Source organism: Lycium barbarum, chromosome 5 (assembly GCF_019175385.1).
Source record: "Lycium barbarum isolate Lr01 chromosome 5, ASM1917538v2, whole genome shotgun sequence".
Lineage (NCBI taxonomy): Eukaryota > Viridiplantae > Streptophyta > Magnoliopsida > Solanales > Solanaceae > Lycium > Lycium barbarum.
In genome coordinates, this window is record NC_083341.1 from 133,207,949 (window position 1) to 133,220,705 (window position 12,757).

General features: G+C 35.1%; 1 protein-coding gene and 1 long non-coding RNA gene across 4 annotated transcripts; one reads left to right on the forward strand and one right to left on the reverse strand.

Moving 5' to 3' along the window:
• Positions 1 to 411: 411 nt before the first annotated feature.
• Positions 412 to 8,624, forward strand: LOC132641643 (uncharacterized). Of its 3 annotated transcripts, none has more exons than XM_060358697.1 (11): positions 419 to 634; positions 1,753 to 1,833; positions 1,923 to 1,993; positions 2,085 to 2,134; positions 3,273 to 3,346; positions 3,438 to 3,500; positions 4,432 to 4,519; positions 5,285 to 5,347; positions 5,428 to 5,507; positions 8,082 to 8,153; positions 8,255 to 8,624. In XM_060358697.1, the coding sequence occupies exons 2-11, from the start codon at positions 1,802 to 1,804 to the stop codon at positions 8,334 to 8,336; spliced, it is 675 nt and encodes a 224-aa protein (XP_060214680.1). In that variant the 5' UTR covers positions 419 to 634; positions 1,753 to 1,801; the 3' UTR covers positions 8,337 to 8,624. The 3 variants fall into 3 exon arrangements, with proteins under 3 accessions (XP_060214682.1, XP_060214680.1, XP_060214681.1); XM_060358698.1 differs by having other exon boundaries at positions 430 to 546; XM_060358699.1 differs by lacking the exon at positions 8,082 to 8,153 and having other exon boundaries at positions 412 to 634.
• A 2,077-nt stretch (positions 8,625 to 10,701) lies between these two features.
• LOC132642761 (uncharacterized) lies at positions 10,702 to 12,446 on the reverse strand. Its single transcript, XR_009583326.1, has 3 exons — positions 12,236 to 12,446; positions 11,828 to 11,886; positions 10,702 to 11,111 (listed from the first exon to the last, which is right to left on the reverse strand). It is a non-coding gene; the product is annotated as an uncharacterized LOC132642761 (long non-coding RNA).
• Between the last annotated feature and the right edge of the window lie 311 nt (positions 12,447 to 12,757).

Sequence of the window (12,757 nt, forward strand, 5' to 3'; positions counted from 1 at the left end):
TTGTTGTTGTTGTTTTTCCGGAATTAGCGTTTGGCCATGAAATACCAAAAACTTGTTTTTCAAATTTTTTTCACTTTTTTACAATTACATATCACCAAAAACTACAATTTCAAAAACTATGACAAAAGACAACTCGAACTCCAACTCCAAAATTCCAAAAAAAAAAAAAGTAAAATATTTTTTGGTATTTACGGCCCAACGGCACCCACAAAAAATCTCTATGACATTCTTAAAAAAAAAAAATAAAGGTCAGTTTATAACTTTTCTAATATGTATGTACAATATATTTTGTTTTTCATCTAATATTTAATGGCTTATATTTAAGTTGAATTTGAATCTAATGGATAAGGATGAACCTTTACACAGATCCACAGGATTGAAATACCAGCCTTAACAGAAAAGACTAATCATCTACCATTGACCAACCAGCTTAAGACAACACCCCTACATATTTGGCTCTGTACCAACCATCAATTCAATCTCGACAAAAACAAATCTCTCAAATTTTAGAACTTGCTCCATTTTTACGAATATTCGAATAAAAGGGTTTGTCATATCCTTTTTCCCTACTAATATAAAATCCACAACAAAATTTTTACAAAATTTCTCATTTTTTTCTCAGTTGTAGAAAAGGGTATGTTTTCTTTTTGGATCTGTGGTTTTTTTTATTGTGGGGTTTTAATTCTTTGCATGTTTTTTCCTTTGTTTGTGTTTTATATTATAGAAAATCTTGGAGTTTTCATGAACATTTTCGATGTTGTGTGTGTGTGTGTTTTTTTTTTTACTGAAACTATTAAAGTGAGTGAATTTAATGCAAGCAAAAGTTCTTAGATTTATGGAGATATAGGATAACATATAGTATTATTATCATGCTTGCATACTGGCCAGATTGATATGTAATTAGTGTAATAATTGTTGGTTGGTCAATTAAGAAGATTTGAGGAATTTATTGTGGTTTTAGAGGTATAATTACTAGGGGTTATTTGGTTTTGATCTTGATCAATGACTTTTAGATTGCTTAGTAAAATGTTACTCCTTCCGTTTCAATTTGTTTGTCTGGTTTTTATTTAGAACAAGAGTTTAAGAAAGTAAGGAAGGCTTTAGAATCTTGTGGTCTTAAATTAACGATATGTGGAATGTATCAAAATGTCCTTTAATCTTGTGGTCTTAAACACGCAGACGGATAAAAAAGGAAAGTAAGACAAACAAATTGAAACGAAGGGAGTACATTTTCATTATAACCATAGTCAAAATTGAAACGAAGGGAGTGCATTTTCATTAGAACCATAGTCAGGAATCTGTTAAGTGATTATTTATGCACTAACCAAGAATTGGTTCTGTTAGAAACGAATTTTAATTAAAACATCGATCTGATAATATAGGTGAAATAATAAAATCTAGAGCTCTTAGTCATGTATAAAGATGGGTTTCCAGTAATTTCTCTGGTAAAGTTTGGTGAGTTTGGTTGAAGCACCGTGCTTTTTATATGCTTGAATTTGTTACTAGGATACTATGGTTCTCAATTTATGAATCGGTAGAATCATGTCTATTGGTAAAGACTATATTACTTTGTAATGATTGTGGTAAATCTGCAATGTTCCATTTATTACGTTTACTTTGGAAAAAAGTAATTATTTTACTTGCATTATGCAAGGGGGTAAATTATATTTCTTGTTGGAGTCTGATATGTTCTTATTTGGACTTGTTGGTTGCATGGTAATTTATGATCTTGAACTTCTGTTTTTCTGGTAGGACCTCTAATATCATCATTGAGGCTAAACTTTCTGCAGTATTATCAATCATGAAGTACCTGGAATATACCCCTCTTGATCGGTAAGCTTTGACGTTTAATGACATTCAAAGAAGTATTGAGGTTTTTGTAGTTGTTTGACTGCAGTGAATTATATTGGTTACATGTACAGGATAAATGATTTTCTGAGTCATGTGAATCTTGGAGAGCGAACCATTGAAGGATGTCTCGAAGCTTACTCTTGTAAGTGGTTATAATGATTTCCAAATTGACAACATCCTTGCATCTGGACAATCTCATGATGTAAAGTATATTTTTTCTTATATTTATTTAGGTAAACATACTGGAACTGATAAGAAACTTTCGCTTAGTTTGGAGAACGAGGTAACTCTTGATGAATATCTCATCTATCACCTGGTCTTTTTCTTTGAACCGAGGCTAGGTAGGGCAATCATCAACACTTCATATGTTTACAATTTTTCAACACCGTATTAGAGAACTTTTATTTTTTGCATGAAGGGTTGATTGGTGAAAGAAAATTATAAATTTGTATTAACTTCATTATAAGTTTATAAAAAAAAAGAAATCACATGTTTTGAAGTATAATTAAAAGGTCTCTTTACCCGCAAGGGTGGCTCAGTTGGTTGAGCATGGGGCTTTCATAATGGAGGTCTCAGGTTCGAAACCCCCTGCCTACAACAGCAAGGGATTTGCCTTCTGGGTCGAGCTCGTCGCACGGGGCTCGCCTAGTGCGGGTCATCTCTCCTATGTGGTTTGCGAGCTATTGCACAGGAGCTGGGTTTACCCTGTGTGCACCCGAAGGGTAGCGGCTGCGGGTTCCCATGTCATAAAAAATAAAAAATAAAAGGCCTCTTTTATTACCAAGTGCCTATAGAACCGGGAGGGGGGGGGGTGTTATGCACCCCCAGGAGGGTGTAGGTCCGGATTTGTTGCTTGCATGGTTTTGATTATAAATGTTGGGGTTCAGACCAACTTGCATGTTCCTTGACTTCTCCATGGGTGCCTTCTACGGTTCTACCTCTCACACGCATTGTTGCTGGAAGAAATCACATAGTGCTTTTTGGTGTAATGAATGCTTCTTATTCTGATATCTACTATTCTGTCCTGCTTATTTGGACCTTAGACGTTATAAAATGGAAGAGCTTCGACACAAGAAGCAGTATATTCTGCTTATCTTGATGTTTCCATTATTATATCTTGTTTTTTGGTCAGAAAGATGAAGAAAGTTACACCTTCCTCGCAATATGTAGAAACAATAATAGGAAGCCAGAAATTAAATCTCACTATTTTCAATCATGAAGTAGCTTTTTGCACTCATTATCGTATATTTTATATATGGCGTCCTCCCTCACGTTGTTGAGGCTTCATTTGTTTCTTATAACTTCCGTTGTTTATGACAGTACCAAGGAGGTTTTTGGTCCGATTTCTTCTTGTTTTCTCTGTACGAGTAGCTAATCTAGTTTCTTCTTGCGGGAGATCTTAAAGTATATTTTGGTTGCAGATTTTTGATTATCTTGGAAAATCATTGGACACCGATTCTTCCTCACCTGTTGAATATCTAAGCTGTAGATCCAGGTGGTGAATCCAGACCTATGACTGGAGTATTAAGTCTGTATCAAGTGTAAATCGGTTCATAATGCAATTTTTTTCTAAATATTTGTTCCAGCCGGAAAACGTTGATATATCTACTCCTTACTCTCTATCACATGTATCCAGATTATGACTTCAGGTAAGTCTCCAACTTATGCTGAAAATAATTTTTGTAGAGATAATTTCATTTTTAGACCCTCGATTACTGATGAATTTTGAATTTGGTCCTTGTAATATTTGACTAAGCGCTTTTAACCCTTAATTAACTGAAATGTTTATTTTTGGTCCTTTTATATAGAAAATATGTGATTTTCAGACTATTATTTCGAACTTTAAAACTCTGAAATATGGAGTAACTCAGTAAAGTACAGATATCATACATCAATAATTGAATGGTTTAGCACTTAATAATTCATTAAAGCTGTGACAATTCACCTTCAGAGGGATTAAAAGTGCACATATCAATTAATTAAAGGTTAAATGTGCTTAACTAATTGCAAGGACCAAAATTAGAATTTATCAATATTTGAGGGATTAAAAGTGCTAATTTTTTTAATTTTTTTTTATATTTGTAATTGAAATAAGAAGAATAATCCTATTTGTAGTAAGCTGACCGGGTGGATTATGGGTAATGTCACTGTCAGCTTCTTTGGCGACATGGCATCCCGCTTTATAATCCTCTCTTACAGCTTTGGGAGTGTTGTCAGATGGTTTGACAGACAGTTTAGATCACTGTTGCTCTTGAAGGAGCTGAGAGTTCAAGTCTCTCCATTTCCCAATACAATACTCCAGTTGTCTTGTCTGTATTCTGGCAATGCGTGTGTATGCAATTTATCGAAAAACTCTGTTATGTGTCTCACACAACTAAAACTAGGTGTGTGAGGCACCTTTTTGTCTCACAAACAAGTGGGACTCAGATCTTACACTTTTGGGGTCCACAAATTTAAGTCCACATTTTATGAGACAGAAAGGTGCCTCGCACAACTAGTGTCAGTTGTGTGAGACACATTATACAATTTTTCCAATTTATCCCTGTTTTGCTATGACTTGCCAACTTTCTGGTTTACCAGTGCAGTGAAAGCTCACCAGTTTTTCACTGAAGAGAGCTGGGACAGTTTTAAGCAGATATTTGACATCTACATGTTTGAGGCTTCAAAGGTTATTATATTTCTGTTCTTCTGCTACTAAGCTGAGTTTGTTACAGATTATATGTTGAGAAGATATTGGCAATTGCCCTGGTTGTCATGTTGGCATTTCAATCGAAATCATCTTCCTTTTGGTTTTACTTGATTACGTTGTTTTAATTAAATAGCATGCAACCAGAGGCGAGACATCTAATCAAACCAAGGTTGTGTTTTGGACCTATGCCCTTAATAGACCAAAATCAGATTGATGGATTTTTCTGAATAGAATTTTTGCCTGTTTGGCCAAGCTTATAAAATCAAGTTATTTTCAAAAAAGAGCAATTATTGTTTGTCCAAGCTTATTATTAATAGTCGAAAAAGTGTTTCCAAGTGTATATTCTCAAAAGTGCTTTTCAAAAAAGTAATTTTTGGGAGTAGCTTCTCAAAAACAGCTTTTGCTTCTACTCAAAAGCACTTTTTCTTCTCCTAAAAGCTTGGCCAAACATCTCAACTTTGAAAAAGAACTTTTTGACAAAAAAACAGCCTTGGTGAAGCTTAACCAATCAGACTATTAGATACCATTATTTCTTTCTAATGTTCTATACTATCATATGTGGAGCAATCAGATGATTAGACTATTTCATCTTGTCCTTGTTTTCTTGGGAATGGTAGTGAGTGTATTATATGTAGCAATGGAGATAGCGTTGTCCGTTGTATCAGATTTGTTTCAAGGCTTAGCTAAGTTATCAAAGAGAGAACGTCGAGCTTTTGTTTAGGTATCCTATGATTTGGGTTGCAGGAATGGCTCGATACAAATGAAGGCAGTGCTCTGCTTGAAACCTTGTACAAGGCTTTAGACGAGGTGAGGTATTTTTATTAACATAATTTAAGAGAGGACAAAGAGCGAACATGGTCAAGTTGCTTAACTTATTAGCAGTGCAGGTTGTTAAAGTTGCTGAATGTGAAATCTACACTTACAATCCGAAGGCAGATGCAGATCCGTTTCTTGAGAGAGGAGCCATGTAAGACTTTTTATATGAATATGTCCTTTTGTTACCCAATCCTTTTTAAACCGTGTCAACTTTCTGTGAGAGCTTCCTATTCTTCAACTTTTCATCTAAACCATCTGATTGAGGTCCTCTCTGACTACATTTTGTGAAGTAGCCAAAAACCAAGGTCGGGTTGGTAAGGCAGTTGAAGCCTTTGCTTTAGGCTCCTAAGTTTAATGGGCCCCAGATATTGTTAATTATTCTTTGAGAAAAGACATCATTTAACCCCTGAACTTCGCACGAAAACTCACTTTAGCAACTAAACTTAAGTTGTATTTATATACCCCCTTAGCAACTTTCATTTCAATTATTTTCCACCCTAAAAAAATAATACCACTCTCACAATGTGAGGTGTATTACACTCGCGCCACGTCATTGCCACGTCAATGCCACATCATTGTCACGTCGTTGCCACATCATTGCCATGTCAAAATTATCAACACTTCATTTTTTGTTTTTCTTTTATTATTTTTTCTGTTTCTCTTTCTTCTTCTTTCTCCTCATCCTCATCCTACTTTTAGCAACCACTACGCCGCTGCTACCGCCACCGCCGCCACCGCCGTCGCCGCCGCCACCGCAAAAAAAAAATCATTATTATTATCAGTCCAAATTGGACGAACTGTTCTTAAAAAAAAAATCATCACCATCATCTTTAACCCACACCCAACACCATCATCTCCCCACCAAATTTCATCAAATTCCTTCTCAAGTTAGTCCCACTTACACTCAAATTCGTCCAAATTGATTGTTTTGATTGTTATTGTTGGCCATCATTAGTTTGGACGAAATACCCTTAAAAGAAAATAAAAATCACTACCACCATCTTTAACCCACATCCACAACTACCACCATCATCTCCCCCAACAAATTTCATCCAACTCCTTCTCAAATTAATCCCACTTACACTTAAATTCGTCCAAATTGGTTGTTTTGGTTGTTATTGTTGGCCATTATTAGTATTATTATTAGCAAGCCCATTTCTTCCATAACCATTATTCCATAAACAAAAATCAAAATCAAGAAATCAAAAAATGGTGAAAATGAAAAGAAAAGAATGATGAGAATATAGAGAGAAAGAGAGATTTGTGAAGAAGAAGGAGGAGGAAGGTGGTGGGGGTGGGGCTGGGGGCTGGGGGGTGGGGTGGGGGGTTGTGAAGAAGAAGAAGGTGATGGGAGCGGGGCTGTGGGGTGAAGAAGAAGGTGGTGGGGGTGGGGCTGTGGCGGGGGGGGGGGGGGGGGGGTTGTGAAGAAGATGGTGGGCGGGGCTGTGGAGTGGGAAGAAGATGGTGGGTGGGGCTGTGGAGTGGGAGGGGATTGTGAAGAAGATGATTTTTATTTTTTAATTGTATAATGTTTATTTTATTTTTTAATTGTATAACTTTTATTTTATTTTTTAATTTATAATAATATATATATATGAGCGGGTTCACTTTTTTTTTTTTACTCTCTTAATTATTATTTGTGTGTTTTTTTTGCCACGTCAGCATTTGGGGTGGAAAATAATTGAAATGAAAGTTGTTAAGGGGGTATATAAATACAACTTAAGTTTAGTTGATAAAGTGAATTTTCGTGCCAAGTTCAGGGGTTAAATGATGTCTTTTCTCTTATTCTTTTTACAAATATTATCGGTAGAAAGTTTCAAATTTTATGTTTTTACTGGGATTTGTTGATGTTATTCAGACGAGTTAGTAAATTATAGTAGTAATTTTTTAACTCATTAATTAGTACATTTACCTCTACTTTTCATTATGAATTTTCCTCTGTCGTATATTCACTTCCTATTGCTTGATTATGATGATTTCATTCTCCAATTTCATCTCATTTCACCTATATCAACTATTTCTCTGTCCCCTTTGACTGGTCTATAGATCAGAAAGTAAGTCCTTAGTCCAATTATATATATATATTTTACGTAATATAATTTCACGTATTAAATAAGCTTAACGTCTTTTATTGAGCTTTGGCTTTAAAGCTTTAGCACATGGTCATTTCAGCCCAAACAAGTCAGGTGCTAGGGGAGGCTTGACTATAAGACCAATAAAGCAATCGTTTGGGGCTCCCAACTTTTTTGGGGCCCCATTTTTTCCTTAAGATACATTTTATATATAACTGTTGCCTCAGTCGAAAGAAATTTTTCAAAATTAAAATTGATAAAATCTTATCTAAGATCAACAATGTCATAGATTGAATGGATTAGCTATATTATCAATTGAAAAGAAATTGTTAGAACAAATCGATTATAAAACAGTAGTTAATGACTTCGCATCTAAAAAAGCTAGAAATGTAGACTTTAAATAAAAATATATATGATGATATTTTCTTTGTAAAAGAATAGGGCCTCTCTTTGAAGTTTGTCTTTAGGCCCATAATGTTGTTGAGACGGCCCTGTGACAGGTAGCACTTTGAGTTCTACTAACTTATATAATAGCTTGGTGGGATACTGTAACCTTCTAGATGGTATTAAAAGAGTGACAAGATTCTGTTTGCTGGTCAAATTTCTTCTTATTAGTGGTAGTGCATTAACACAAGTCTTTGCATCTTTTCCAGATGGTCCTACCACTTTTTCTTCTACAATAGAAGGTTAAAACGTGTCGTGAGTTTCCGTTTCAGCTGTGTGAGGTGATTACATTATCCTTTTATGGTTGCAGGAATTAATATTCTACTTTTCAATGCCATCATTCCTTTAGGCCTGAATGCTGATGAACTGCTGTTTTATGCAGTAATTTGGTTGGTGAAGGCCATCTATTAGACGAGTCAAGTTATGACGAGGACGGAGAGATATTCGATGGCATGGACATGTGAATACAACATTTTGTTCATGGCACGTTGTTAGTATAGTAAATCCTTAAAACCTTGTATCTAATCAGTGGTGTGTACAATTTGACAGTAGGTACTGAAACTCTGTCGTAAATAAGCATCGTCTTTGGAGGTTGAGGTAGCGACTCTCGCGCTGCTTCTTGATAGGTCAAGTATTTTCTGTTTCTATGTCATGAAGATTTTGTAGAGTTATGGTTGGCATTTCTCTTGCCACATTTGGTCTCTACTCTAATGCGTTCTTTTGTTGATATGAATTCAGTATTTCTCGTTCTACCTCATGCCTCTTGTAACATTCTGTAGTGGTCTTTTAGTGTCTTCGTTTTGGTTGAAACTGTTACGTGTGTAGAGTGATCGAGAATGAGCTTGTCGGCTTATCAATGTTCTTGGGAATTTGGAATTTTCATGCTTATGAGCTAGCTTTTGGAGTTGTCTAATGTCCATTGTTCTCAGTAGGCAAGGAGTGTCCATTGACATCCTTCATTGAAATATTATACTGTGTAGATACATATACAATATGTTGGATCCCCTTGGTTTTTTGTGTGCACTTTATATTTTGACTCTTGGCGAAAGTTCTACGTACTTCTGTCATTGCATCAGACTTTATCCATGTCAATTCTTATTTTATCCAATAATGGGTTCTGATGTTATGTTGTTATGCTCTAGATATCCAGCTTTGGGTGTACATGTATAGGTGTGTGTGTTTATGTGTGTTAAGCTGTCTCACATGCATTGATTGAGAGACTCGACTAATGCCTCTTAATATGGCCGTGGATGATTTTAACGGCATGAGCTATTATGATTGTGTTATGCTAGAGAACATTGTGATATTCAAGGATGTTTCTTGAACTTTGGCTACTTTATTTAGATAAATTAAACAACACATTCTCTAAAAATATTTTACTGACATTCTTTCCAAAATGTGTGGACGGCGTTATAAAGGCAAACCCATGATTGTATACCACATTCTCATTCGTTAATTAGTTTAAAAGTTTGTAATTGGTGGACTTCCTTTTGACAAACTAAGCTCTTTAAAATGCAGTAGCACCGTTTGGTTATTCAGCAATAGAAGAAAATATTCTGCCTAAAAGAAATTAAAGAGAAGGATTATGCTACTCGACCGAAGTTCTTTTGGGTCATTTACTTAGAGATAATCTTGTCTATTGTTCCACGAGGCACAATGAATTAGTAAATGAGAAAGAAAAATGCCATAATAAGCAAGAAAATGTGCCATGTGACATTTTAATTTAATTAATAAAAGGATGTCTCAGGAAAAGTTAGAATAAGTGATTTTCTTATTCTATAGTTTGGCTGAAGTACTAAACCAATAACTTCGCATTTGCATGAGCATGGACGTTAAATAATGCAGGCACGTGCGTATTACCCCTCACAAAGACGGATCCAGGATTCAAAATTTATGTGTTCAACATTTCAGGATTCTTAGTTGAATCCATTGTATTTAAAAGTTGTGGGTCGTCTATTATTTATTGCAATTTTTAAAAAGTTCACACATAAATTTATGCTCCGCGTCGATAGTTAAGGGTCCAATTGAACCCTCACCTTTAATGATGTACGAGATGTGGATTGGAAGCAACTCAAGAATTTGAATTATGCTACAAACAAAAGCCTGTTATTTAAGTAAAGAAGAGCATAAAATGGGGGTCATTATCCAATGAGTTTTGAACTGTATATCGCTGTCCCTCTGGAATTTCTTAGTTATAGGAAAAGAAAAATCTTGCATTTGCATGAGCATAGGCGTTAGGTATGCGTGTACGTGTGTACTACTTCCCCACCCCACCGGTCCTCCTAAGGCCAACCCCGCTGGAACAGACAACAATAACCATGAAAGAATGGGGGAAAAAAAAAAACACGCATTGGCATGATAACATATAGAACAACTAGTATGTGTTTAATTGGGGCAATTTGCAGGATTGCCCTTCCCTGGGGTGGTCTTTATTTTTTACCCCTCAATGGTGGTATTTAAATTTTGCTATTCAGTCAGAAATTCTGTCTTAATGCATGGACAGATTTGCAAAATTCTGCCTTGCAATTTTTTTTATTTTATACTGAGCTACTGTTCAAACCCATAATCTCGGGGTATTAGGCGAAGGACACAACTTAAAGACCACTCCAAATGAAGGGCAAAAATTAAAGACCACCCCAAATGAAGGGCAATCCACGCAAAAAAAAAAAAAGGTTTAATTGTCCAAGAATGTATAAATACTTCGGGCCGTAGAGTTCAAAATTAATGCAAACTGAGTTTGTGAAACATATTTAGGTAAATTATTGTAATGGAATATTGAAACACCTGCAAGACATGGCACGGGCCCGACATCAGATTTTACAACGTGAAAAAGGAAGCATTTTATGAGTTAACATCTTTGAAAGAACTTTTAGAAACATAGTTTCTTCGAGGAAATTATTCGCTAAATATTTTCGAAGAGTTGCTAGATATCAAAGTTGTCATAACAAAGAGGAATGGCAAGCTACATAGAATAACTAATCAAACTACATAGAATAACTAATCAACAATCACATAAAGGATGATCGTATAGATATATAAGGGGATGACTTCAAGTCTATCTTTAGGGGGTCTTGACTGCTCGACCACCGACACCATATACAGAGCGTGAATTCTTAAAGCAGAAAAATAGAAGGATAAAAGGGAACCCGGTCATCATCGGAATTGCATCAATAATTGAATGATAATATGCTTACATGAATAGAGAACAAAGTTTGGACTTAAGGATGGATTGTGTGGTCCTGTAGGAATGAAAGAATGGAACATGTGAAAAGACATTATGCATCAGTAGACGTAATTTATTGTCGAACACCAAAGAGGGAAGAAGAGCAATTATCTCCTCTCCAAAAAATCCAAGAGTACATTTTACCAAGTTTGAACTTGAACCTATCGTGAATAGAGAACATGGGAGGACTTTCTAGTATTTTAGTACTCTCTCCGTCCCATAATAAGTGTCACCTCAGCCAAAATTTTTTGTCCCATAATACGTGTCACCTTAGGAATTCAAAATATATATTGACTAGTTTTCCAACTCTACCCTTAGACAAAAACTGACAAATTAAAGTAATATCTAAATGATGATTAAAAGAGCAACATAGTAACTTGGTATTGTTGGTTTCCCAATGTCAAATGGTTTACTACTTCTGCATGCTCTAATCAAGAGAAAAAAATAATTTATTTTTATTATATAGGGGTAGTTTAGTAAACTTCACATTACATTATTGGTTTTTTAATATGCATGTTTTTGGCTAAAGTGACATTTATTATGGGACGGAGCGTGTATAAAAAAAAAATGAATCTCACTTTTTTTTTATCACCGAGTAAAACTAAATCCATTCAAGAACCAATACAACTACAACTAAATCAATATACTTTATGATGCTTCTTCCATGCTTTAAAAAATTAGTATCAACTATATATGAAACAGTGATATGAGAGAAGCACAAAATAGACAAACCTAATGGCCGTTCTTCTTGCATCGAACTACTTGTCATGTCTCAAGCTAGTGTCATTACCCTGGTCGAAGAGCAAGAATAAAACATGTGAAAAGATTGTATATATTAATACACACACAAATTTACAATGAATACAACATTTTACTAAGTTTGAACTTGGACCTATCGTGAATAGAGATTATGGGGAGGGCTTTCTAGTATTTTAGTATAAAAATGAAAATGAATCTCACTTTTTTTTTCTTTTTCCCAGTTACCACCCAGTACAACTGAATTCATTGAAGAACCAATACTACTTCAACTAAATCAATATACTATATGATGTTTTGTTTCTTCTATGATTTCAAAAATTAGTATCAAACTATCAACTATATATGAAACAATGATATGAGAGAAGCACGAAATAAACTAACCTAACGGGCACTCTTCTTGCATCGAACTACTTGTCATATCTCAAGCTTACGGGGAAAAAACAGAGTAAAAATCCAAATGAGATTTGTGCATCTCTAAAAAGCAGGGTACAAGTGGTTTGCTAATATGAAATGTAGAACACGTGTCATAAGGCATGACCGGACATCCCTTGATACACAATTTTATTGCTTTTGGTACAACTCATTTGCGAGGTGTTTGTTCCCCTTAGTGACTTATATATTCTACTTTCTACTTATATTAGAAGAGGGAGTTAGCACACAGGAGGTCAACATGTCTGCTTAGACATTTTGAGGGTATTTTGGTCATTTCATTGAAAATGAAGCAATATGATTAGTCAAAAAGGAATTTTACTGTAGCTACAATATAAATATTTGTGTGCCTTGACCAAACTACCATTGTGTAGATCTCATCATCCATCACTCTTTCAAAAGCCACTTTTTAATTTCTCTACGTGGCATGAAAGAAGTCGAGGGGTCTTCTTCTTCTCCCCTTTTTTTTTTTTT

Coding starts and splice junctions, on each gene's coding strand:
- LOC132641643 (XM_060358697.1), top strand. CDS start 1,802: ATGAAGTACCTGGAATATACCCCTCTTGATCG. Junction 3,347..3,437: donor TATCTAAGCTGTAGATCCAG/GTGGTGAATCCA, acceptor TATTTGTTCCAG/CCGGAAAACGTTGATATATC. Junction 3,501..4,431: donor TATCCAGATTATGACTTCAG/GTAAGTCTCCAA, acceptor CTGGTTTACCAG/TGCAGTGAAAGCTCACCAGT.